Source organism: Hemibagrus wyckioides, linkage group LG17, assembly GCF_019097595.1.
Source record: "Hemibagrus wyckioides isolate EC202008001 linkage group LG17, SWU_Hwy_1.0, whole genome shotgun sequence".
Taxonomy (NCBI): Eukaryota; Metazoa; Chordata; class Actinopteri; order Siluriformes; family Bagridae; genus Hemibagrus; species Hemibagrus wyckioides.
In genome coordinates this window covers 23,733,408-23,760,558 of record NC_080726.1, presented here as the reverse complement: position 1 = coordinate 23,760,558, position 27,151 = coordinate 23,733,408, and the positions used below count along the sequence as shown (strand labels likewise).

Here is a 27,151-nt window from a genome sequence, read left to right as displayed (position 1 = left end):
ATAACCTAGAGTAAAGGTCTGCTATATCCACTAATTAATTTTTGATATCTACTGTATCTTTAGAGGTTTTGCTCATTCCAATTGGAAAAGCAGGCCAATTGAGTGAGGTTTGAGGAGTGTCTGGCACGAAGGGTCAGGTCCTGCTACAGCACTGGATTCAGATCAAGACTAAAATAAAATCTAACATTAAATCTTCCTTCCTAAGTCATCAGTATTAGGTAGTATTGTTTGAATTCCTTGGGTCATGTTTGCCTCCTAGAGACAGTGTCACTGAGGAAGAGACAGTGGTCAGAGCTGGAGGTAGCATTGCTGAAGATGTTGAGGTTGTCTTTGGGAGTGACACGTTTGGACAGGATTAGGAACGAGTACATCAGAGGGACAGCTCATGTTGGACGTTTGGGGGACAAAGTTAGGGAGGCCAGATTAAGATGGTTTGGACGTGTTCAGAGAAGGGGGTGTGAGTATATTGGTAGGAGAATGTTGGACATGGAGCTGCCAGGCAGGAGGCAAAGAGGAAGGCCAAAGAGGAGGTATATGGATGGAATAAATGAGGATATGAAGCTAGTGGGCGCAAGTGTTGAGTATACCGAAGATAGGGATAGGTGGAGGGAGATGATTCGCTGTGGCCACCCCGAAGGGAAAAGCCAAAAGAAGAAGATTCTGGATACTCTATGCACTAGAGCCAGGGAACCCAGCAGAGCAAATTTATGTCATTAAAGAAACTATGAATTCTGAGGTATACCAATGCATTCTTGAACAGTATGTCATGCCATCTGTTAAGAAGCTAATCCTGGGCCAAAAGTGGGTCTTTTAACATGACCCAAGGAATTCAAACAATACTACCTAATACTAATGGCTTAGGAAGGAAGATTTAATGTTAGATTTTGTTTTAGTCTTGATCTGAATCCAGTGCTGTAGCAGGACCTGACCCTTCGTGCCAGACACTCCTCAAACCTCACTCAATTGGCCAGCTTTTCCAGTTGGAATTTCAGCAAGAATCAAGGGGAAGGTGTACAAGACAGTGGTGAGACCAGCCATGTTGTATGGTTATACAGCATTTCCGGTCTCACCGCTGTCTTGTACACCTTCCCCTTGATTCTTGCTGAAATTTTTCTATTACACAGAACTCCCGACACCTTTCTCCACCCATTCCAACCTGCCTGCACTCGCTTCTTTACCTCTTTTCCACACTTTCCACTACTCTGGACTGTTGACCCCAAGTACTTAAACTCCTGTATCTTCTTCACCTCTTCACCCTGTAATCTTACTGTTCCACTTCCCTCCCTTTCATTCACACATATGTACTCAGTCTTACTACCACTGACTTTCATTCCTCTTCTCTCCAGCGCAAACCTCCACTTCTCCAGGTTTTCCTCCACCTGCTCCCTGCTTTCACTACAGATCACAATGTCATCTGCAAACATCATTGTCCAAGGAGACTCCTGTCTGACCTCCTCTGACAACTAGTCCATCACCATAGCAAACAGAAAGGGGCTCAGATCCGATCCCTGATGCAGTCCCACCTCCACTTTGGACTCCTCTGTCTGACCTACAGCACACCTCACCACTGTCCTGCTCCTCTCATACATGTCCTGCACCACTCTGACATACACCACTCTGACATGGCTACTCCTGACTTCCTCATACAGTACCACAGCTCTTCTCTTGGCACCCTGTCATACGCTTTCTCCAAGTCTACAAACACACAGTGCAACTCTCTCCTATACTTCTCCATCAAAATTCTCAGAGCAAAAATTCCATCTGTTGTGCTCTTTCTGGGCATGAAGCCATACTGCTGCTCACAAATTTCCACTACCTTCTTTAACCTAGCTTCCACTACTCTTTCCCATAGCTTCACTGTATGGCTCATCAACTTTATCCCCCTATACATTAGTTGCTGCAACTCTGCACGTCACCCTTATTCTTAAAGATCGACACTAATACACTTCTCCATTCCTCAGGCATCTTCTCACTCTCTAAAACCCTGTTAAACAAACTAGTTAAAAAATCCACTGCTGCCTCTCCTAGACATTTCCAGACCTCCACCAGGATGTTGTCAGGACCAACTGCCTTTCCACTTTTCATCCTCTTCAAAGCCTTCCTGACTTCATCCTTTCTATCTTATCTACTTACTGTTCCACAGAGCTCACCCCTTCTACTCTTTTTTCCCTCTCATTTTCCTTATTCATCAGCTCTTCAAAGTACTCCTTCCATCTCCTCTGTACACTCTCCTCACTTGTGAGCATCTTTTCATTTCTATCCTTAATAACTCTAACTTGCCGCACATCCTTCCCATCTCGATCCCTCTGCCTAGCTAACCTGTACAAGTCCTTCTCTCCGTCTCTAGTGTCTAACCTAGTGTACAACTCGTCATATGCCTTCTGCTTGGCCTTAGACACCTCCCTCTTCACTCTGTGCTGTAACTCCTTGTATTCCTGTCTATTATTTTCAGTCCTGTTCATGTCCCACTTCTTCTTGGCTAACCTCTACCTCTGAATACTATCCTTAACTTCCTCATTCCACCACCAAGTCTCCTTATCTTCTTTCCTCCTTCCAGATGACACACCCAGCACCTTTCTTCCTGTCTCCCTGATCACTTCTGCTGTAGTTTCCCAGTCATCTGGCAGCACTACATGACCACCCAGAGCCTGCATCAACTTCTGTCTAAATTCCTCACAACATTCCTCCTTTTTCAGCTTCCACCACTTGGTTTTCTTCTCTATCTCTATCTTTGACCTCTGCTTACAGACCATCAAAGTCATCCTACACACCACCATCCTATGCTGTCTGGCTACACTCTCTCACACTACCACTTTACAGTCACTTTCAGATTGCCTCTTCTACATAGGATGTAGTCTACCTGTGTGCTCCTACCTCCACTCTTGTAAGTCATTCTATGCTCCTCCCTCTTCTGAAAATAAGTGTTAATCACAGCCATATCCATCCTCTTAGCAAAGTCCACTACCATCTGTCCTTCAAGGTTCCTTTCCTTAACTCCAAACTTGCCCATCACCTCATCATCACCTGTGTTCCCCTCACCAACATGTCCATTAAAATCTGCTCCTATCACCACTCTCTCCCCCGTGGGAATACTCTCTATCACTTCATCTAATTCACTCCAGAATCTCTCTTTCTCCTCTAACTCACAACCTACCTGTGGGGCATAACCATTAACAACATTCAACATCACCCCTTCAACCTCTAACTTCAGACTCATCACCCTGTCTGACACTCTCTTCACCTCCAGAACATTTCTCACAAACTCCTCCTTCAGGACCACACCTACCCCATTTCTCTTACTATCCACACCATAATAAAACAGCTTGAATCCTGCTCCTATACTACGAGCATTGCTACCCTTCCACCTGGTCTCCTGTACACACAATATATCCCTTCCTTCTCTCCATCATATCAGCCAGCTCTCTACCTTTCCCTGTCATAGCACCAACATGCAGAGTTCCTATTCTCAGCCCTACACTCTTACCTTTCCTCTTCTCTCTCTCTGTCTACACACTCTCCTCCCTCCTCTACTTCTTCGACCAACAGTAGCCCAATTTCCACCAGCGCCCTGTAGGTCAACGGCGCTGATGATGGTCGTTGTTAACCCAGGCCTTGACCGATCCGGTATGAAATTCAGAGTACTGACAATTTGCATGGTTAAATTTGGCAATGTTTTACGCCGGATGCCCTTCCTGACACAACCCTCTCTATTTATCTGGGCTTGGGACCGGCACAGAAGTCACTGGACTGTGACCCCCATGGCTAGATTGCATAGAGTATCCAGAGTGTGTGATCATTAAAACCCTTTATTTCTTCTGGCCCTTACTTATGCGCCGAGTGGGGTGGCAATTTGACTTATAGTTTTCTCCCTCTTATTAACAGTTTTATTCTAGAATTATCTGCATTTTGTTGTTGTTGTTTTTTTGGCTGCTCCCTGTTCAGGGTTGCCAGAGTCACTTGGTCTACATGTTTCAATTTGGCACAGATTTTATACTGGATGTCCTTCCTGACACAACCCTCCCATTTTATCCAGGCTTGGGATCAGCACTGAAAATTAACACTTCAGTGGCTGGGTTAGCTCCCTGCCCGGGAATTGAACCAGGGCCACGGCAATAAGAGCACGGGATCCTGCTGCTGGACCACCAGAAGGCCAAGTATCTTCATTATGTATTTACATTTATTTTATTTCTAGCTGTTTATAATTGTTATCTCTGCAAACATATTTACTTGATGAATACTAAATAATATTCCTTTCTAGCATCTTTTTAGGTTGCAATACAATGATATTTTTTCTTTTTATCATGTCCTCGAAATTCTAGCTTCTGAATTCTTCATGGCATAGAAAAGCAGTTTGAACCAGTTTTAGAGTGCACCTGCAGTGCAGTGACCTCTAGAATCCCTATCTACCTGCCCACTTTTGTTAGGTTGATCTACTGAATTAATACTAAGATGTCCAACCTCCTTCTCTTCCTGACAATCATGTTCTAAAATTATGCAGTAGTCAGTGATTATAAATTAAAAATTATGCAGTAGTCCTTGCACTTTGCTATGGAATAATAAACACCTTTTTTTATTGACTTTCTGGATGAAGTATGTTTCTATTTGCTCCTCTTTAGTGGAATTTTGTCCACCAGTGTCTTACTACCTTCTAGGCACACAGAAACACAATGTAATTGTTGGAATTAGGTTCTTTTAGTAGAAGGTAGTGTTGGGTTTTCCAGAAGCATAGCGGTTTTGATAAGGTTGATTTTATTCTCCAGTGAAGAAGCATCCAGAAACTTTCATTTCTGTCTCTGGCAGAAATAACTGTGATGTTATGTTCTTTTTTTTATTTTGGCACAAAACCTGCAGCCCTATGTTAGGCAGCTGAAGATAAAAAAATCACCTTACAGCATGATAATGACCCAAAGCACAAATAAAATTCAGAAGAAGATGATCAACATTTGAATCCAGATATAAATCCTGTCAAAAACCTAGGGGGTTTAAGCACTAAAAGAGGGCTATGTACAGGAGATTTCTTTCACAATCCCTTTTGTAAAGAACAGTAGAATAAAATTGCCAAATCAACGTGTGTGGTTAGACTCTTATTTAAAACAGACTGGCTACTGTATTACAAGCCAAATGCACTTTACCAAAGCTTTAGCCAAGGGGTATGCATATTTATGCAGCCAGGATATTTTTCATTCTGATAATTTTATTCTTTTTTATTCTGTTACTATTTCACATTAAAATCACATTAAAGCTGGAAAATCACCTGACATAATTTATAATGGCTTCATTATTTTTACAACACGGAAACAAAATATAAACTATACACACACACACACACACACGGCTTAATTTTATTTGTAATTTCTTGTTTCACTACACTTACCCTGAGACATACTGTCCAAACATCATTCATCATGTTATAGATAAAGTCTTTGGCTCTTACAAAATTTTCCTTTCCAATGTTATCAGAGCCGTCCAGCAGAAAAGCAATCTCCGTCCCTGCATCTTCAGATAAATCAGATAAACACAAGCAGCAGAAGGATTTCGTAAATATTTCCTTAATGAGAAACCAGAAAAGTATTAATGGATTCAATGTGTCTGTCTCTATAGAGTTACAATTATACATTTATGATTTATAATTTCTTTAATAATATTATGAGATTTAAAATTTTTAAAAGGAAAAAGTCTGATGATGTCACAGCAGGGTGGGGTTGGTCCCAAATGCAAGACATCAGGCAGATGTTGAGTTCCTATGACTTTAATAAAGTTTAAGGCCACAGTGAGCAGAAATAATTCCAGCAACAATAATAGTCTTAGTAAATCCACAGTTAGCAGGAGCAAATAACACAGAGGACAGGCAGTAACACAGTTCACAAAACCGGAATCCAGCAGAGACAGTGAAACAAATTCCAATTGCAAAAAATCCAGACTAGGCAGAAGAATAGTCAAAAATTTCCAAAGTTCAATTGATCAGGTAAACAGAGAATCAGAGGGCAGGCAATGCAAAAATGGAGGAACAGGCAGAGGAGCAACAGCAAAACAAACCATCTGGTGATTGTTCACATGGTGGCATTTTTAGTGCCTTATATAGTCCCGGGATGCATAAAATGGTCGCTTACCCAGAAGCACTAGTTCTGCGATGGCCATTGAACAGGCATGGGCAGGCTTGAATTTAGAAACACTGAAGGTCAGAAAAATGCAAAAGACTCTGGAGAGCTTGAGCCACACTGCCACAGGATTGAACACCGTTGATATAGGGAAGGGGTTGACAAAGCTTGGGGCAAGCTTCCTACAAGCAACCTTAAGGGGCAGGTGGAGTCAGGTGAGCCTTCTTCCAGGTGTGGCATCATTGCTGAACCAGGACTAAAGCTGACGTTACAGGAGTTTCCAGTTCCTGATTGGAGAAGAGTGGAGGTTGGTGACTGTAAGTGGTCGAAAGGGGAACAATCCTGTAGTGGAGAACAGAGAATTGTGGGCATATTCAATCCATGACAGGTTGGCAGACCTGTAGGGTCCTCTGTGCTGAGGATGCAGAGCCCAGTGTCCAATTCCTGATTAAGCCGCTCTGTCTGGCCACTGGTGTGGGGTGAAAACTAGATGACAGGCTGACAGAGATGCCCAAAGGCTGACAGAACTCAACTGGCAGTAAATCGGGATCCTTCAGCTAAAAAAATGACACAAGACAGGCCATGGAGGTGGAAGACATGCTGGGCGTTTTCCTTGGCTGAGAGGAGCTTGGGCAGAGGAATAAAGTGCACCATCTTATAAAATCTGTCCACAATGGTGAAAATAGAAGCTGATAGATGGCATGTTAGGCCTCCAGGGACCACGTGCGGAGTGGGGATGTAAGCTGCTGAAGGGGCACCACCACAGAGCTGTATCACTTGATGAATCTCTGATAGAAATTCGAGAACCCGAGGAACCACTGCAGGTGCTTACAGGATTTAGGGCGGCACCACTCTTTCACTGCCTAGATATATAGAAGAATGTCTAGAAACACAAAGAGGCACATATTAAGTAGGTCTCGAAGGACATTGTTTATGAGAGCCTGAACAGCATAACTGAATAGCATAACCAGGTACTCATAGTGTCTGGATGGGGTGTTAAACGTCGTCTTCCACTCATCCCCCTCCTGGATGTGCACCAGGTGGTAGGCATTGTGCAAATCAAGCTTTGTGAAGACTGTGGCTTCTTGGAGGAGGTCAAAGGTAGAAGACATAAGTGTTAATGGATAGCAGTTCTTCACCAAGATGCCGTTCAGTCCATGGCAGTCAATACGGGGCCGGAGTGACTTGTCTTTCTTGGAGAACCCCACTCCAGCAGGCGAGGATGATGGGCAGATCATGCTTGCAGCCAAGGCCTCCTAAATGTATGTATTCATGGCCTTGGTTTCAGGTCCCTTGAGGTGGTAGAGTCGCCCTTTAGGGGGAGTGGTCCAGGGAGGAGATCAATAGCACCGTGTTCATTCTGGTGGTAAGAATGAGGCCTTGGCTTTACTGAAGTCAACTCTGAGGTCATAATGCTCCTAAGGTCCTAAGGATGGAGTTAAGGTCGATGGAGGAATTTTGCTCAGTGGGAGGTTGGGCGGAAGAACTGGAATTCAGGCAGGTAGCTAGACAGGTGGTTTACCAGTCCAAAATATGCCCACTGGTCCAGTCTACACAGGGATTGTCTATGCAGCCAGAGGACCATGAGGATAACAGAAGCCTGAGGTAATGGGATGACCAGAAATGATATAGTCTCATGTTAGGAGACCCCGCCTGAGACTGGAATGGGCTTGATGCACTGCTGTATCTGATGCAGGAGAAGTGATGAAGGAGAGTGCTGCTGTGTTCCATTCACTGTCAGCTGCTGTGGTCCAGAAGTCCACTGCGCTAGTTCTGCGATGGCCCCAACCCAAAAGTGTGCACCAACATGCCGCTAATCCAGAAGTGTGCATTGCTATGGCGCAAATCAGATTGTGCGTGCTAACAGGAACATTCACTTAATTTAAAATATATAAAAGTTTATATTTAAAAATCCATACCTTCAAATTAGTTTGCTCGTTATGAACAAACCATCCCATACATCATATATCAAAGAAACAAATATTTTTCAGGATTGTCTCAGGAAGTTGTCATTCAAATTTGGGGATGATGGAAAAAAGTAGGAGAAGGAGAAATTTTATTTATTTATTTTTTTTAAATGGAGGAAATTAACATCATGGTGTCCACTGAACTCCGCTTGATCCAAAGAATCAGATAAAATTAGATTTGCCTTTCATTACATTCTGTTGCAGCATGGGCTGCCATACACTGCCATATGAAGTAAAACAAGAAGAAGAGGAAGAGGAAGAAGAAGAAGAAGAAGAAGAAGAAGAAGAAGAAGAAAAACACTACAGAGTATATATGCACCTTTGATGGTTAGTCCCTCATTATACTGCCTCATTATTCAGCAGTCTTACCTTCAACTCCAATTATGCTTTTTTCCAAAGATGAGTAAAAGTTGTCATAATTAGAAATCAGGAAAAATCGGTCTTCACTACCAGCTACCTCTGTCATTTCTTGTACTGCCTGTGGATTTTTCAGAACATCCAGCCCAACCTGAGAATAAAACACCAATGCTAAGACAATAACCTCTTTCAGCACAAGATAAGTAAAATATTTAAAGAAAAAGAAAAAGATTAAAAGAAAAATGTAAAAACCTTATATAAAAAAAGCACTTATTCATTTGGTAAAACTATAGCATAAAAACAAATGTTGGATTTTAATCTCTGCAACCTTAAACCATTTTCATTTTAGATACATCTACACCTGTACTATTTTACTAAATAAGAATCAAATGTGAAAATGTGGCATATTAACAGTTTTTTTTCTTTTATTCAAGTCATGAGATATGAAAATTAAAAGTGTACACTTACTCCGATAGCATAGCGAGTAATCCCCTCCATCTGTGGCATGTTCAAAACATCACTGAGGTTTCTTGTATCTCCTGACATTTGTCCATCAGACAGTAGAATAATAATTTTTTTCTTGTTCTCTCTCAATCCATATTGAGGAACAAAAACGTCTGTGCTGCAGGAAGTACAAGGCACAAAAGTCATGAAACTCATGAACTGATGAACTCATGAATTTAAATTTTTGGATTCGAGTACCATATACTTACAGAACATGGTAGAGGGCTGAAGTAGTCCTTGTGTCCCCATAAATGTGTTTTATGTTCTTCACCTTATCCAAAGCTCTAAGAAAGTTATTATTTTCTTTCAGAGAAAGTTCTGTCCTTGTGTCTGTCCCAAACTGGACAACTGCAAACTTGCACTGAGGAAATCATGTGAGAATTTAAATACTGTACATATAAACTACATACACTATATACATACCCGCTATTACACATTATTATTCTTTGTATTAAAGATAGTTAAAAGCTTATGGTTGGAGTTTAAAGCACCTTTTTTTAAATAAGTGTTTTTCCCCATAATGCCTTACTTACATTGACGCATGTTGTCCAAACATTTTTCATAACATTGTAAATGAAATCTTTGGCCCTTTCAAAATCCTTCTCCATGATGTTAGAAGACCCGTCCAGCACAAAAGCTACCTCTGTCCCTGCACCTTCAGATAAGCAGCAGAGAGATTTCACAAACTTTATCTATATGGAAATCTAAACTGGAAATAAAACATTCTGAAAAGCAGTGGGGGTCAGAAAGTGGTCAGAAAGCAGATGGTCCACAACATATTATGGAGTGTATGGGACATTGCAGTTTGGGACATTGCAGACCCTCCGTATTGTGACTATAATGTTATTAATTAATATGAAATTTGAAGTCCTATCATTTAAGCAAGGATTTTGATTTTGCTTCTGCCATGAAACAATTTTAAAGCCTTGTGTCATGACTGACTAAGCTAGCATTTGCCGACATTATAAGTAGTAAATGTAAAGTAAGCTAAAAATATTCTCTTAAACAGCAGTCAACATTTGCACTCAGTCTCACATGTTTTTTGAGGAACAATTTTGCTCTCCATGATGATCATCTAGCCTCTGACACCTGCTGTCAGTTGTGCTCTTTTATGATCCACTCTTTCTGTCAGTGAAGTTCATTTAAAAGGTAGAGCAGCTAAAATGAAACTTGAAATGCAGTAGCTTTGATTTAGAACTGTAAATCTACACTGCAAAGTTTTAATGAGGTCAATTAAACTTCGTTGGTCTCTAATCTAAGTTAGAGCTCAGTTCTCTGTTGGAGATTATGTGTGCTAGCCTTAAACTGTCAATCACCTCATCAACCACATCCTTTTATCATCAAATAACTCCTATTAAAAACATTTATCATAAGGAAAAATATGGAACCAGACTACAAGGTAAGCTGATCCTTAAAAAATGACAGAACTCTAAAAACAGGTTTTTAGAGGTTTATCTTAGATAAGATAAACCCCTAAACCTCCTAAACCTCTTATCCTGGTCACTAGGTCTCAGTGATATTTTGCTTAAACTTTTGAACAATACAACATCCACCCGTATATACAGTCACTGAACAGAAACACATGATAAGCATTAAAAACAATTAACAGAACCAGACAGAGGGAAGTGATAGCCGAGTGCTTAAGCGATTGGATGACTGACTGAGAGTTTGGACTACAAAGATGCCACTGCTGGGCCTCTGAGCAAGGCCCTTAACGCCTTAAATTGTTCAGTTGTATAAGTGGGATAAATTGTAAGTCACTCTGGATAAGTGACCACAGAAATGGGAAACCAAGTAGCAAGTAAGTCACATACATTCTCAATAAAATAATGGAACACAAGGGCATGAATAAACAGACCCAATAAGGATCATATTATAATACATCTTCATAATACTGAAAATAAAATCAATACTTGTTTCATACTTTTATAACAAACAGTGAATAACATAATTTACTGATCTGTGCAAAAATGTGACATACTGCAGATGGAATACAGTACGTTTGCATTCCTTTACAAATATTGTTGTTTACCTTCAATTCCAATTATGTTTTTTTCCAAAGGTTGCATCATGTTTTTCAATTCTGCAAAATTAGAAACCTTGAAAAATCGGTCTTTACTACCAGCTATCTCTGTCATCTCTTCTACTGCAATATCTGTCCCAAGCTGAGAATCAAACATTATTTTATTAGTATAGATAATAATTCATTAAGCAAACAACATATAATAGCTTAAATAGCACGATAAATAACATAATAAGCACACAGCATAATATATTAAAAAGCATAGTAAACACTTCTAACAAACAGGTCAAAAGCAGTACACATGCTGATTCTTAAGAAATGAGTATTTATTAAAAAAATCTGCAAAGTACAGTTTACGAAAATACTTTGGGACATGCTGTTAATGGAAAATATCCAGTACTTACGTGATGACAGTAACTCACTTCTAATCAGGCCACAATGAAATTACAATGAAAAAATTACATATATAAACTCACCCCTACAGCATAGCGAACAATCCCTTCCATCTGTGGCATGTTCAAAACATCTCTGAGGTTTTTTGAATCTTTTCCAATTTGTCCATCAGACAGTAGAATAATAATTTTTTTGCCATTGTCTCGTGATCCTTTCTGAGGAACAAAAACGTCTGTGCTGCTGGTAGTACAAGACAAAGATGCAGATAAATACCTTGAAGTAAGATGTGCTATAAATGCTGATAGAGTGTCGGACATTGAGATGTATTTCGAGTACTTACAGAACATGATAGAGGGCTGAAGTAGTCATTGTGTCCCCATAAATCTGTGGTATGTTCTTCACCTTATCCAAGGCTCTGAGCCGGTCATTATTTTCTTTTAGAGAGAGTTCTGTCCTTATGTCTGTCCCAAACTGGACCACTGCAAACTTATACTGAGGGGATAATGATGACTTTAGTACTTATATATTAATTATTGAATTAGACATTTTTAACCACAAATTTAAACAACATTATTCAAAATTAAACTTCTTCTGTAAAAACATTACTTACACTAAAATTTTTGGTCCAAACTTTTTTGATCACATCATAAATAAAGCCTGTGGCCATTATAAAATCCCATGGAGAAATGCTAGAAGAGCCATCTAGCACAAAAGCAATCTCCGTCCCTGCGTCTTTAAATAAACACAAGGGATTTCAAAAATATTATCTATACAGAAATATAAGCTGTAAACATACAGAATAGCAAGTATGATGATAATGTGTTCTTAATAGTGCCATAATGTCTTTCTCTACTGAGTTATCCAGCCATCCATTTTAGGGAGGAACCTGGAAAACCCAGAGTAAACCCACTCAGGCATAGGGGGAACACAAATTCAACACAGAAAGGCCCCTGCCTGGTCGAACCCAGGATTCAAACCCAGGACCTTCTTGCTGTGAGGCAACAGTGCTAACCACTAAGCCTAAGCCACTGTGCTGCCCTCTACTGAGTTATATCATTTATTATTTATTTAATGAAATTTGGTTAATAAGAATAATAAGGTTCTATCTGCTCTTGAAAGTGCTTTCTAAAAGGTGTCAGAATGTTCATAATACAAATTTGAAGTAAACATTTAAGTGTAGGTCTTTTTGAGCTGGAAATATAAATTTCGTAATATAAATATATAATTTGTAATACTACAGCATACAATGACATCCTATACAGTTCCAAATTTGTGGGAAACATTTGAGGAAAACACACAAACGTTTAATCTCATAATATTTAGAAGTGTATTTTTGAAACTTTAAAATCACTGTTTATTTCATATTTTTAGCCTGTGGCCTGAAATATGTCCTGACAAACAGCATTTGAATAACATAATTCAATACGTAGTAACAACACAAATTGTATTGTCCTGCAAAAAGATTACAAGTGATTTACATTTGTTTACAAATACTGTGGATTACCTTTAATTCCAATGATGCTTTTTTCCAAATAAGAGAGAATATTTTCCAGGTTGGTATAATTAGAAATCTTGAAAAATCTGTTTTCACTGCCAGCTATCTCTGCTATCTCTTTCAAAACCTTCGGCCCAGTCTGAGAATAAGACATCACTGTATTAGCAAAGATAATAATTCCTTCAGCATATGATACGTAAATTATTCTTAAAGCTGTTCACAACATAGTAAATATGTTCATAAACATCATCGAAATCTGAACTTAAACATAATACAAACTTAATAAAATGCATTTTATTAATAAGCTGACCTACATACATAATTAAAGATATTTTGATGACTTTAGATTTGATAGCATGATGAATATTAGCTGAATTAAATCAATTTGTACCACAGCATCATTGATTTAGTCTGGCTACACACTGGACAATTTTATGCCCGATTTTGGGGCCAATTTGCCCCCTCCATTGATTGTGGGGATGTGGACAGATTTGAGTCTTGTCGCAACTGATTCTTTGTTTAAATAACCGTCAAGTGTGTGGTGTCAGTATAATTAGTGCCATCATTGATCATCATTGATCATCGTCCATATTTGTGTTTCTTCTAAAGTCACGTTTGGTTTCTTCCAAATCTTGTGTCTGTGGAATAGTTACTACTATAGAACAGGGCTTAGGGCTTAGACCTGACACATGGCCTGAAGCAGGGCTTGGGACATGGTGTGGAACAGGGCTTGGGAGGGTGCCACGTCAGGCTTAGCAGCGACCTTGGCTTGCAATAGAGTCTGGGGAGCTTCCATTTTGGCCTCGACAAGGACCATGGCTTGGAATAGGGCCTGGGAGGCTGCCATGTTGGCCTTGGTAGGGAGTATGGCTTGGAATATGGTCATGGAAGCTGCCATTTTGGCTTCGGCAGGGAGATTAGCTCAGGAGGCCATCATGTCAGCCTTGGCAGGGGGGTATGGATTGGAACAGGGAATGTGTGAATCTGTGATACGTATTCTGGTTGTTATCCTAACAGTGTCCTGGCTCTCATGTCTTATTTGTCTAGTTTATGCTGATCACCCAACCATTGCCAGGTCTCTGTTTTCGAATTTGCTTTACAATGATTTATGGTTTTGTCTGCCTGTCTTTCAATAAATACTACCTGTACTTGGATCCATCTCAGCCTATAGTCCCTGACACCTAAAAACCATTTTATGTTTTACAAATCCATATCTAAATCAACAATCTGTGGTATTGCACACATCAGGACAAAATTATAAAGGAAAATGTAACAACCTTTCCACTTCTTTGCCAATTATATGTATCAAAAATAGAAATTAGAGTTGCAGTTAGAGTTGCAAGGCACATTATAAAAGTATAGCATGGCATATTGACAGTTCCTGTTCTATTCTTGTCACAACAGCTACGAAATGTAAAAGTGGACACTTACTCCTGTAGCATAGTAAACAATCCCCTCCATCTGTAGCATGTTTATGTCATCTGTGATGCGTCTTGTGTCTTCTCCTATTTGTCCATCAGACAGTAGAATAATTATTTTTTTGGCTTTCTCTTTTGAGCCATGTTGAGGAACAAAAACATCTGTACTGTGTGTAATACAAGGCACAGAAGCTAGTAAAGACATTGTGTTGCAACAATGTGCTAAACATTGATAAACCTTTAACCACTGGTGCATTTTCATGCAAAAACATAAAAATATGTATTTTGGAGTACTTACATAACATGATAAAGAGCTGAAGTGGTGTTGGTTAACCCTTGAACTTGTTTCAGGCTTTTCACTTTATCCAAGGCTCTGAGATGGTCAGTATTTTCTTTTAGAGAGAGCTCTGTCCTTATGTCTCTCCCCTGCTGCACTATTGCAAAGTTGCACTAACGAGATAACATATATATATTTTATATACAGGGGTTGGACAATGAAACTGAAACACTGGCCAATTTAGTGTTGGAGGTTTCATGGCTAAATTTGACCAGCCTGGTGGCCAATCTTTATTGATTGCACATTCCACCAGTAAGAGCAGAGTGTGAAGGTTTAATTAGCAGAGTAATAGCACAGTTTTGCTTAAAATATTGCAATGCACACAACATTATGGGAGACATATCAGAGTTCAAAAGAGGACAAATTGTTGGTGCACGTCTCGCTGGCGCATCTGTGACTAAGACAGCAAGTCTTTGTGATGTATCAAGAGCCACAGTATCCAGGGTAATGTCAGCATACCACCAAGAAGGATGAACCACATCCAACAGGAGTAACTGTGGACGCAAGAGGAGGCTGTCTGAAAGGGATGTCCGGGTGCTAACCCGGATTGTATCCAAAAAAACATAAACATAAACATAAAACCACAACCTCAACTCTCCTGTTTCCACCAAAACTGTCCGTCGGGAGCTCCACAGGGTCAATGTACATGGCCGGGCTGCTATAGCCAAACCTTTGGTCACTCGTGCCAATGCCAAACGTCGGTTTCAATGGTGCCAGCAGCGAAAATCTTGGGCTGTGGACAATGTGAAACATGTATTGTTCTCTGATGAGTCCACCTTCGCTGTCTTCCCCACATCAGAAGCGTACCACCCAGACTGTTGCATGCCCAGAGTGAAGCATGGGGGTGGATCAGTGATGGTTTGGGCTGCAATATCATGGCATTCCCTAGGCCCAATACTTGTGCTAGATGGGCACGTCACTGCCAAGGACTACCGAACCATTCTGGAGGACCATGTGCACCCAATGGTTCAAACATTGTATCCTGAAGGCGGTGCCGTGTATCAGGATGATAATGCACTAATACACACAGCAAGACTGGTGACAGAGTGGTTTGATGAACATGAAAGTGAAGTTGAACATCTCCCATGGCCTGCACAGTCACCAGATCTAAATATTATTGAGCCACTTTGGGGTGTTTTGGAGGAGCGAGTCAGGAAATGTTTTCCTCCACCAGCATCACATAGTGATCTGGCCACTATTCTGCAAGAAGAATGGCTCAAAATCCCTCTGGCCACTGTGCAGGACTTGTATCTGTCATTCCCAAGACGAATTGATGCTGTATTGGCCGCAAAAGGAGGCCCTACACCATACTAATGAATTATTGTGGTCTAAAACCAGGCGTTTCAGTTTCATTGTCCAACCCCTGTATATTGTACACACACGCACACACGTGTGCACTGGATAGGCAACAGCAAGGCCACCTCCAAAAAGGGAATGGTTTTACAGGTGGTTGCCACAGACACCTGGTCTTAATTTGACTGAAATTTTTCCTCTTGACTGATTTGTCTTTTGTTTTGTATTTTGTTTGGTCACTACTTGTAACATGAGGCAGTACCTGCAACCCAATCAGGTTGCCCAAGTAGTCCAGGTCCTCCAGGATGGCACATCCATACATGCAGTCGCAAGGAGGTTTGCTGTGTCTCCCAGCAAAGTTTCAAGGGCATGGGGAAGATACCATGGCTTGATTGCCATTTGCCACAGAACACCAGAATTGGCTTCATGGTTGAAAGGAGGCTCACACTCTGCACAGTGTGAAAACAGAACTTAAACAGTCTGGAGATGCCATATGGAGTGTTGGAATATGGCTGCCTGCAACATCACCCAGAGTGACCTGTTTGGTGGTGGGCCAGTGATGTTCTGGGGAAGAATATCCTCACAATATCACACAGACCTCTATGTGCTAGCCAATGGTATCACTACTGTTATTATGTACCGGGATGAAATTCTCAGATCCACTGTCAGAATGCTGATGCAGTGGGCCATTTGTTCCTCCTGGTACATGACAAAGAGTTTGTAAGCAGTTTCTGGATGAGGAAGACTGATACCATTGACTGGCCTAGACTTGAATCCAATTGAGAATCTCTGGGATGTGTTTGTATCATAAAATCTGAAACTGCTAATTTGCACCACAGACTGTCCAGCTTAGTTCTCTGTGCTGTAGGACATCCTGTCAGACTCTGGAGAGATCCCTGTGATGGAGACTGCCCTGTTGGGCTCTGAAGAGAGCTCTGTACTGGAGATCATCCCATCTGGCTCTAAAGAGAGCTCTGTGCTGGAGGCTGCCACATTAGCCTTGGTATGGACCTTGGCTTGGGAGACTGCAAATCAGGGTCTGGAACAGGGCTTGGAACATGGGTTGGAACAGGACTTGGAACAGGGGCTCAGTACTGGAGGCTGACCAATTGGTCCCTGGATAGTACTCAGTTCTGGAGTCCCCACTGTACTGGAGACTGCCTCGTTGATCTCCAGAAAGAGATCTGTGATTCAGGTCACCCTGGTGGACTTGGTGTGGAATAAGGCTTAAAACAAGGCCCTGGAACAAAGGTTGGAGGCTGTCATGTTGGCCTCGGCATGGAACAGGGCTTGGTACAGGGCCTGGAACAGGGGTTGGAACTGGGCTTTGGAGGCTGCCATGTCTGCCACCCTTTCAGGCTTTGCAGGGAACTTGGGGGCAGATAAAGCCACCAGATTGACCTTGTAATGTCCCTCATAAGTAGAACTGGGCCTGAACCATGAACCCAGCAGGTCTGGGGGTTCCAAGTTTCAAAGTTGAATTTGAAAATGCATTTTTGCGTATGTTTAAGTAATAAAACTAATATAAAGATTTCTGTTAACTATTTTTTAAAATATTCTAGCAAATTATATACTATAATGTACCAGAAATTATCACACTAATTTGTATAGTTAACATGAATATTTCATACGCTTTAATCCTTTACTTACACTGAAACATGTTGTCCAAACATTATTCATCAAATTATAAATAAAGTCTTTGGCCCTTTCAAAATCCTCCTTATTAGTGTGACCAAAGCCATCCAGAACAAAAGTGATCTCCATCCCTGCATATTTAAATAAACACATGTACAACAGCGAAAGTACAAAAATTCTAAATCATAAATCATCTAAATTCATCACATTACATTAATCACATTATAATAGTTTTGATTTTTAAATATTGATATTATTTATAGTTTGATTGGCAAAATTTGAAATACCTTCATTTTCATCACTAACAGCATCATTCCATAGAGCTCTTCTCTTCCTCCAGTGGTCTAATTACAAACAACATTTACAGTATTTAAGAAGAACCCACACGGGATGAAAGAAGCAGTCAAATCATAATCCACAGGGAAGAAAACATTTAATAACAAAATCCTACAGAAGTAATACAACAGAGAACAATCTAAAATCCGGAACATAGGCTTCAGTAACAACAAAGGGCAGGCAGAAATCAGAGTTCAGGGGAACAGTCCTAAATCCAAGCACAGGTACAGAGCAATTAACGGCAGACAGGAAATCTGAGTCAAAACAACAGGGTCAACCCAGGAGAAGCAAACTGAAGCAAAGCAAGATAGCTAGTCAGATACACGGGCCAAACTGAGAAGACCATCTGGCATGTGCATTCTGCATGCTTATGCTCCAGGCAGAGGAGCATAAAATTGCAGAAAATGGAAGTCACATCACGAAACTGGATATGCAGGCTGCACGACCTGACACACTGTCCTGACATGGCATACCTTAGTCAATAAGGAGACGATTTATCCTCCACCCAACAACAAAAGCTTTACAGATCTGGTAGATAGATGTCTTTTCAAGGGAGCCATTCCTAATGTAACTGGCCCAACACAACAATAAAACCCCAGCCAGAGTCCATTGACAAGGAGATGAATCTTGGACATGTACTCAGGGCCTGAGCTGGACAGCTGTCCATCAAAAGCAACTGTACAAACTTTCTTCAAACCCACCTCAGTGCCGGTGCCTAAACACTCCAAGCCAGAGTGCCTGAATGACTACTGCCCTTTAGCACTGACACCCATAATCCACTTTGAGTGGTTTGTCCTAGCACAACTAAAAACCAGCCTTCCAACCACACAGGACCCTCACCAATTTGCCTACTGTAGGAACAGGAGCACTGAGGATGCTGTCTCCATAGCATTGCACACCATACTAACACATCAGGATGACAAGTCATACAGTCATTCCCTCCAAGCTGATCACTAAACTTGGTGACCTTGCCATCAACACCTTTCTATGTAATTGAATACTGGACTTTCCGTCTAACAGACCACTGGATATTAAGTTAAATAACATCAACTTCACGACCATCACACTGAACACCGGTATGGGGATTCACATCTCTGAGGACTTTTCGAGCCTGATCAAGAAAGCACACCAGCACCTCTTCCTCCTTAAATTATCGAGGAAGAACCACCTTTCTTTAGCTTTCTTGGAGAACTTGGATTCTCGGTTGCATCTCAGTCTGGTATGGGAATTGCTCTATTATGGAACGAAAAGCACTACAGAGGGTGATGAAAACCGCACAACACATTATTGGGACCCCACTTCCTGCCATTGAGGATATTCAGAGGAAGCGTTGTCTGTGTAAAGCTCACAGCACCCTCAAGGACTCCTCTCATCCATCCCATAAACGTTTTTACCAGCTTTTATCCCACAGTAGTTGTCTTACTGCACTAACCACCAATTGATGTTAATATCCCGGCCTTCACACTGATGAACCCCTAAAAACTGCAGTATATCACTGTATATACTGCAATTCATTGCCCTGTTCCCATGTACAATGACAATAAACTTGAATCTAATCAAATCTAAAATTTGAGTTCTCTAGCTCCTGGTCTAACACCACTGTCATAGTTTCTCAAGCCAGGTGCAATCTATAGATATGTAACAACTTCTGAAGGCTCAACGAGGTCTCCACATTCAAAGGCTACCCTGTCCTACCAGTTGATGACTTGAGCAGAGTCATTTCCAGGCAATGCACCTAGGATTCAGCATCTGGAGAGGTTTGATTAAGCCCAAAGAGAACATATTTTGCATTAGAAAATTCTGCATGCACTCTACCTAGTTAATGCAACTTACTTATATGCCAAATTAGTGTGTAACGAAGGTTATAACATTAAAGTTGTTAAGTAAACAGAGTTGATTCAAAGATTTGACACAGGCAGGTAAATCCCTTATCATACTGAAAAGCACTGTATAGTTATATAATTATAGTATACTCTTTCACACTCTTTCACACAGAATAACAGTGACATAGGGGATTAGTTTTAATTAAGATAAGCTTTGTTACAAAGGTTTGTTTTGGATTTTTAATACAGGTTCCACTTGCAAAACCGAGACAGAAGAAGAAAAAAGAAATCAATTTAACCATGCATACAAATGCAACCATGATGGAAATCCCTAAAAACTTTAAAAAAAAAAAAAAAAAAAGAATAATAATAATAATAATAATAATAATAATAATAATAATACAGTGAAGGGAAATGTTAGACCTTCATACTGTTATAATAACATTACAGCTTATGCATTATGAAACAATGCATACAAAGACAGGACTGAAACAAAGACAGGCAAGTTTTCTAATATGAAGCCTTTGTGCATGTGCAGCCATTTGAATTGAGCCCAATGACTGTGTATAAGAGAATGTTATAAAAGGAAGTCAGTGGTCAAGGCAAATTGTATCTGAGACCCTCTAGTGGCTGGCTGCAGTACAATTTTATACCAACACATTCCCATGTTAGTGAATAGATACAATATTGAGCGCCACGAAAAATTAGCTCCATGAAAAAGTATTAAAATAGTGTTTTGTAGTATTTTTCCAGTTATACACTACCAGTCAAAAGTTTGGACACACCTTTTAATTCAATGTTGTTTTAGGGATTTATTTACTACATTCTAGAACAATACTGGAGATTTCAAAACTATGAAATAACACACATGGACTTAAGTAATCCATATCTAACGACAACAAAAAACAGTCAGTTGTTATTTTAAGACACGAAGGTCAGGTGTTCTGGAATAGTTCTTGCAAGAACAGTATTGTCAAGTGCATTTGCAAAACCCATCAAGCACCATGATGAAACTGGCTCACATGAAGACCATCCCAGTAAAGCAAGACCAAAACTTACCTCTGCTGCAGAGGAGAAGTTCATTTAGAGTGACCAGCCTCAGAAATCACCGATTAACAGCACCTCAGATTAGAGGCGTTATGAAGGCTTTACAGAGCATCAGTATCAGACATATCTCAATATCAACTGTTCAAAGGACATTATTGTGGATTTCGGCTGCCTTCAGCATCGTTTTACAATGTAGAAAGAAATAAACATCAGGAAAGACCATGGAATTAGAAGGTGTGTCCAAACTTTTGACTGGTAGTGTATATGCATCTGATTTACATGATATATTCATAACATATAGAAGGATGGAAGCTTTCACTACTAATAATACTAAGAAGTATGAAACTTGATTTAAGTATTCATGTCTATAATGTGTACCCTTCACACTCAAATAAGTAAGATGTATGTACAAATCACACACACTAGGCTAAAAAAGGACATACCTGTCATATAACATTGCAGCAGACATCATGCTGAGGCAGCTGAATAACTTGTACTGTACATCACTCAGCATGACTGCAGTATATGACCGTATATATGGGCGCAACAGGGATTAAAAAGTGAAGCCAAAAAGCGAGGCGCTTCAGTGCCACTGCAATTTTTACCCCTGCCCATCCCCATATTAGTGAATAAAAAATTCTATTTTAAGATCCATCTCCAAAAAGAATTTTCAGTAACAGTTCATCAAGTTCACCTTAATATCCTCCTGTCCAATATTTCTCCTCACAATAAATGTGTTCTATAGGAATTATTTGGTGATAAATAAAAAGGGCATGGTTGATGAGGTCTCTTACATGACAAAAATTTCCAATAATGTCTTGTTCTGCTGTTCCACCCTCAGTTGTTTGCAGTTTTCCCATTTCTATGTTGCCCATTTGTAGCATGTTCTAGGCTTGCTGGTTGTACTGGTATTATAACAAACCAAACTGAGTGAACAAGGTGATGGCACAAACCAAGGCAGCTAACGCAAGCGCTGCTTCCAGTAGTGTATATTTATGATGAGTATTTATCCAATCATATTTCAGACAGTGGATGACATCATGTGTTGCCAGGGTGAAAGAAATCTGCCGTAAGGCCTTCAGAATTAACAGTGCAGGCGCCCGTAGCTTAAAATAAGTGGCAATGAAATTGTTACATTAACCAATCCGAGTTGGCATCACTACTAGGTGCGTTTACATGGACACTTTTTAATCAGATCGGACTGAATTCAATCAGATTGACGAAACCGATCGCAGCGTTTTCATGAACACGGTATAAAGTAATCAGATTGTTATGCGCGTTCACATGACACATGATTAGAATCGAATTAGATCTTTTGACATGCGTACAGTCCACGAAAACATCCGTATGTCATACGTCATTCGTATCAACGTCCGTACGTCATACGTCATTGCACATGCGCAGAACTTTCCAGGAACATATTCCATCCGATTAAGTGTTTACATGTCCTCTCGATCGGACTGAAAATGGTTTAAACCACCCCTTACCATCCAATTGAAATTTTAATCAGATGTGGCAAATTCCATCCGATTGACGTGTTTACATGACACTTTTTTAATCTGATTGTGCTTCTAGTCCTGTTACGATCAGATTACAAGTGTCCATGTAAACGCACCTACTGGGGCTATCTAGCAAGCAATTTCCCGTCCTTTGCTTGGATAATTGGAGTAGTCAGAGGCAGCGAAGCACACAAACTAAATAAAATATATATATTTTAACTCACTATGGCTGACAGTGGCGAAGAAATTGATTTGGTTGCAGACATCCTTACAAATTGACTATTCCTTGTGAGCTGTGAAATACTGTAGCCTAATTTATTTTTTTACTTTGCTATTTAACGGGTGATTAGTATCTATTGCCGTGGCATCATAATGATGGTATAGAGGTGGATTAATTCAGGAAGGACACCGGTGAAGAGCTAGGTGTGAAACGCACGGTCCACCACTGCTTTGTAAAAATTCATTAAGCAACTATTATCTTAATTATTAACCGTGTGGATACTCATAAACCACATTTTCTCATTCCTGAAAATTTCCTGAAAAAGTCAAGCCATGCTTTTTTACAAAAGCATACCCCATATAGGCCTGTGGTTGAAAATCTACAGAATTGTGATTTTTACATTACATTTTCATTTTTGCATTTTTTTTTATTTCACATTCATTTAAGAGAAAAGAGGTCATATTAAATTTACATTCCTAAGAATATTTTGGAAGAATTAACAGTTTTTTTCTTTTTTTTTTCTTTTCTTTTTTCTTGTTGTTGTTGTTTTCCATTTCAGTTTAACTATAGAATAAATAAATGCAAAAAATGTGCACCAAACGAATACATCTACTAAAATATTTTTTACCTTGATGAAATGGTATTTGAGAGCCTTGGTATTTATTGTTGTTGTTGTTGTTGCTGCTGCCGCCTTTATGATCCAGTATCTGTAGAACTAGTGGTGTAAGGGCAATAAGTGAGAATCACTGAGCCAGTCTCCTGATGGCAGAATTTCTTACATGATGTAATGCAGAAACATACCCAATTTATCAGAATAGATTTTACTCTTTTCCAGCTGCATGGACACATGTGTACAGTTTCTGTTTGAATTCTCAGTTGATGAATTCATTGTCCAGACTTGGTTATGAACCTAAGTGGTGAATTAACAGATGTTTCATTAAATGTCATTAAATTAAAATAATACTGTGTATGACATAATTAAATAGTTAATGTGTCACTCAAAAAAATGAATGAAAGAAAGAAAGAAAGAATACTACCTTTTAAGTAGTTAATTACTAATTACTAATTGCTTAATGAATTTATGAGCAAGCAAAAAAAATAAAATTACTGTAAATTAATTAATTAATTAATTAATTTATTTATTTATTTATTTATTTATAGTCTCCTTTTTTTAACCACAGAGTGTTATAAATAAGCCTCTGCTTAGTTAACAGTTTTTCACATTGTGTACACAGCATTAATTTATCAGGCCCTGATCAGCATCAGTCATCTCTTTTCCTTTTGCAATGAATTTATTAGGAAAATGACTCACTTAAAGAGTAGTGGATATCTTTACCACTTTTAGCAGAGGAAACTGTGGTTTTTACACAAAACTAAGCTGACGTGAGTAACAGACCCAAAACGAACTGCATCAAAAAATCTGAACAAACCTCACTATGCATAATCATAAATCATCATCATGCATAACATTTCATTTTATGTAACAGAAAATGTGAGAAAATATACCAGGAGCTGAAGTTTATCTTCTCTCCAGCTAGATGCAACACATGTGATTGGACCCAAGACTTTTGTTGTTCCTGCAAATGAATTTATCAGTACACAATTACATAACATCGAAGCATTGCAATGACCAAAGGTAAATATCATTTTTACAATAATTAAATCAGATAATTAATCAGATAATTAATCAGATAATTAAATCATTACTTTAAAAATTTAATTAAAAAATAAAATAAAATGTATTAAATGAAATGAAATGAAATGAAATTCTGTATAAGCATATCTGGCCTTTATTTTAAATACATATGAATCAGACAACACATTAATAAATGTGTAAAATAAATAAATAAATAAATAAATTGAATGAATGAATGAATTAATAACTTTACCAGTAAGATTCATTCTTGAACAGCTTTTCTCTGTGCATCTGAAAACCTCTCCAGAAGTAGAAGAAAGAAAAATTCTAAAAATAAATAAAATCAAAAATATTTAATTATACAGAATAAATTTTAGATGATTTGTATAAGTGCCTTTTACTGATATTAGAAAAGAAAATACTAACCCTTCGCTTGACTGAATAATGGTTTGACCAAGCAGTGGGTCCTCATTTCTAAAATTTCTGTCTGGTGTTGTGAATATGTTGAATGCCACTGCTGTGCATATCCCTGTGATTTACATCATATATTTATAAAATATACAAGGATGCAAGCGTCACAGTGCAAAACACTAACAGGAAAAAGAAGTCTTTTTATCTCTTTTTATTTATGCATTCCAATAATTAAGATGGTTGTACAAATCAAACAATTTAAAAATAACATACCGGTTATAAACAGCATCGGGACAAACATCTTGATGAGGCAGGTGAGCAACTTAAGCATGCCACAAGTGTGTGTTATATTGCCTGCACCGTAATATATATACTGTATATGGGTGGACATGTAACAGGGATTCAAAAGTGTAGCCCTCTGGTGCTGGCTGCATTACATTTTTTGACCCCACCCATTCCTGTGTTAGTGAATGAAGAACATGCCATTCTTTCATGTACATCCGTATGGTAAATGCATTTTATTAGGATTATATAAGGTGTTACTTTAGTGTTTAATGATGTGATTGAAGGTTTAGGCTATGACTTCATGAACACACACATTTCCAGCACATACCAGTTCTATAGCAAAGACATTCTGCTGTAAAGTGTTCATCAAACCCTCAGCAGGAACTTCTTTTCATTATGCTGCACATTTAGCCAACGCCACTGTGCTGTGCTGATATCATATTGAGCAAAGTGGAAGTAAACAAAGTGATGGCATAAGCCAAAGCTGCTAACACAGTCCAAGAAAGTGAAGAACATAATTTAAACACTGCCTTCAGAAATCCCTTATGAAGATTTGTTAGAAAAGTGTACAGGAAAAACATGACACGACTTCAATATAGAACATATATGAGCTGGAAATGTGCACATTCATAAGGTTTGACTGGTCATGGCTGAAACCATGTCCTTTGATTCATGAAAATAATCTAATTTACCAAATAACTCCTATAAATGTCATGGATGTAAGCTGGCGAATCCACCAGCTCCCCAAAAGTGCCTTTGTGCCAGCTTCTTTTAATTCAGGTCCCCTTTTAAAGAATTAAATATATGTCACATATTTAAAACGCAGAAGATGGGGGCGTTGCTTTGTGTTAGCTTTTGAGGAGGCAGTAACTCTTTGGAGCATCACTTCACAAACTGTTGCAGAAGCACTGTTCCAAGTTATCTGGATCCCGAAAGAGAGTCCTCAATAACCAGGGTACATCTTTAATGTTGGGCATTCGGACTATTAGGGACGTTATTTGAAATTGGAATGGACTTGCTTGACATGAGGGTAACTGTGAGTCCCATAGTGATTAAGGGAGCCCCATGGCCTTGGTCCTCAAGGCTGCTGGTTCCATTTTTTATGGATTTCCGTGAAAAAGTCAATGTTCTGTCCAAAATTTGGTGCATACTAATTTGATGCATGTCTTGCTCCAGCACATTGAGTCCCCCTCACTTTTTCTCTTTTATGCTGCCTGTTGAGATCGTGCAGTCAGGGGATGCAGATTTTGTCTGACTCTGGGGCCACTAGAAAATTCATTAACTGCACCCTGGTAGAAAGGCTTCAGCTTGCCCAACAACTGCTGCAACATGGTTCAAGGTCCTGGATGAAAAACCTCTGTCATGCATTTAACCAAGCTCATAAAACACTCAGTGTCAGCAAAGTATCTCCTTCCTTGTCACTGTCACCTACAAGTTCCCAGTGGTGCTGGGCTTTCTGTGGATGCAGCACAACCCGCAAATCTCCTGGAGTGTGAGATGTCCACATACTGCCATACCTATTGTCTCAGCACACCTTCTATAGCCATCACATCAATCTCCACAGAGAGCCTGGAAGTTCCCCCTGAATACAGTGAATTCCAAAGTGTATTTAGTAAAGTCAAGGTCAGTGTGCTTCCACCATATCATCCCTATGACTGTGCCATCACACTCCTCATGAGCAACCAGATTAGCCTAAGAAACACATGCCATGAAGGAGTACATTGAGCAAGCCCTCAAACAGGCCACTCCATGTCCACCAGTCTCCACTGCCTTTTTACAGTTAAAGTGTTCACCAAGATCAACTCAAGTAGTGCTTGCAACCTGGTCTGAATATGAGATAGGGATGAATGGATGAAAGGAGAGCAATACGAGTTCAATGTGCAGAAGGTGACATTTTTGGAATACATCACTGGGCCAGAGGGGGTGCTCATGGACTAGGATAATGTGTCAACAGTCCCTAAATGGCCAGTCCCCTCCACATTAAAGGAGCTACAATGCTTCCTGGGCTTTGCAAACTTTTATTGTTTTATCCAAGAGTTTAACTTCCCCACTTAGTGTCTTGCTTATAAAGGAAGTAAATGGTTGCAGTGGACCCCGTCAGATAAACAAGCCTTCAAAAAGTTTCAAAACTTCCAGTATGGTGTCAGGATGAGTGGCAGTGTAGAGGAAGAGCTCCCTGACATGTTTACTCCTCAAATTTAATTCATTATACTCAATGAAATAAATTAGTAAACATGGAGGTGGAGCGGCAAACAAAAGGCTAGAAGCAAATTATCCCAAAAACCTGAGAAAATGAGAATCAAAACAGCGGAAAATTAAGACAACACTGACAAACATAAGGCCAAGCTAGCATCGGCACAATATACGCTGAAAT

General features: G+C 39.6%; 1 protein-coding gene across 2 annotated transcripts in view; it reads right to left on the bottom strand.

The window, feature by feature from the left end:
• The window catches only part of LOC131368377 (collagen alpha-6(VI) chain-like), a 45,686-nt gene extending 18,618 nt beyond the window's left edge, over positions 1-27,068 (bottom strand). The window contains exons 1-20 of one of the 2 annotated variants that reach the window (XM_058414463.1): positions 24,766-27,068; positions 24,508-24,610; positions 24,335-24,408; positions 23,952-24,022; positions 23,247-23,355; positions 23,074-23,160; positions 17,808-17,864; positions 17,536-17,651; positions 14,554-14,705; positions 14,269-14,422; positions 12,847-12,976; positions 11,953-12,074; positions 11,683-11,834; positions 11,426-11,579; positions 10,959-11,091; positions 9,460-9,581; positions 9,136-9,287; positions 8,891-9,044; positions 8,435-8,573; positions 5,375-5,496 (exon numbers count right to left, since the gene is read on the bottom strand). In XM_058414463.1, coding sequence (XP_058270446.1) covers positions 5,375-5,496; positions 8,435-8,573; positions 8,891-9,044; positions 9,136-9,287; positions 9,460-9,581; positions 10,959-11,091; positions 11,426-11,579; positions 11,683-11,834; positions 11,953-12,074; positions 12,847-12,976; positions 14,269-14,422; positions 14,554-14,705; positions 17,536-17,651; positions 17,808-17,864; positions 23,074-23,160; positions 23,247-23,355; positions 23,952-24,022; positions 24,335-24,408; positions 24,508-24,610; positions 24,766-24,883 — 2,421 coding nt within the window. In that variant the 5' untranslated portion in view covers positions 24,884-27,068. Of the gene's footprint in view, positions 1-5,374; positions 5,497-8,434; positions 8,574-8,890; positions 9,045-9,135; positions 9,288-9,459; positions 9,582-10,958; positions 11,092-11,425; positions 11,583-11,682; positions 11,835-11,952; positions 12,075-12,846; positions 12,977-14,268; positions 14,423-14,553; positions 14,706-17,535; positions 17,652-17,807; positions 17,865-23,073; positions 23,161-23,246; positions 23,356-23,951; positions 24,023-24,334; positions 24,409-24,507; positions 24,611-24,765 lie in introns of both variants that reach the window. The other variant, XM_058414462.1, reaches the window with a different exon arrangement.
• Positions 27,069-27,151: the final 83 nt, after the last annotated feature.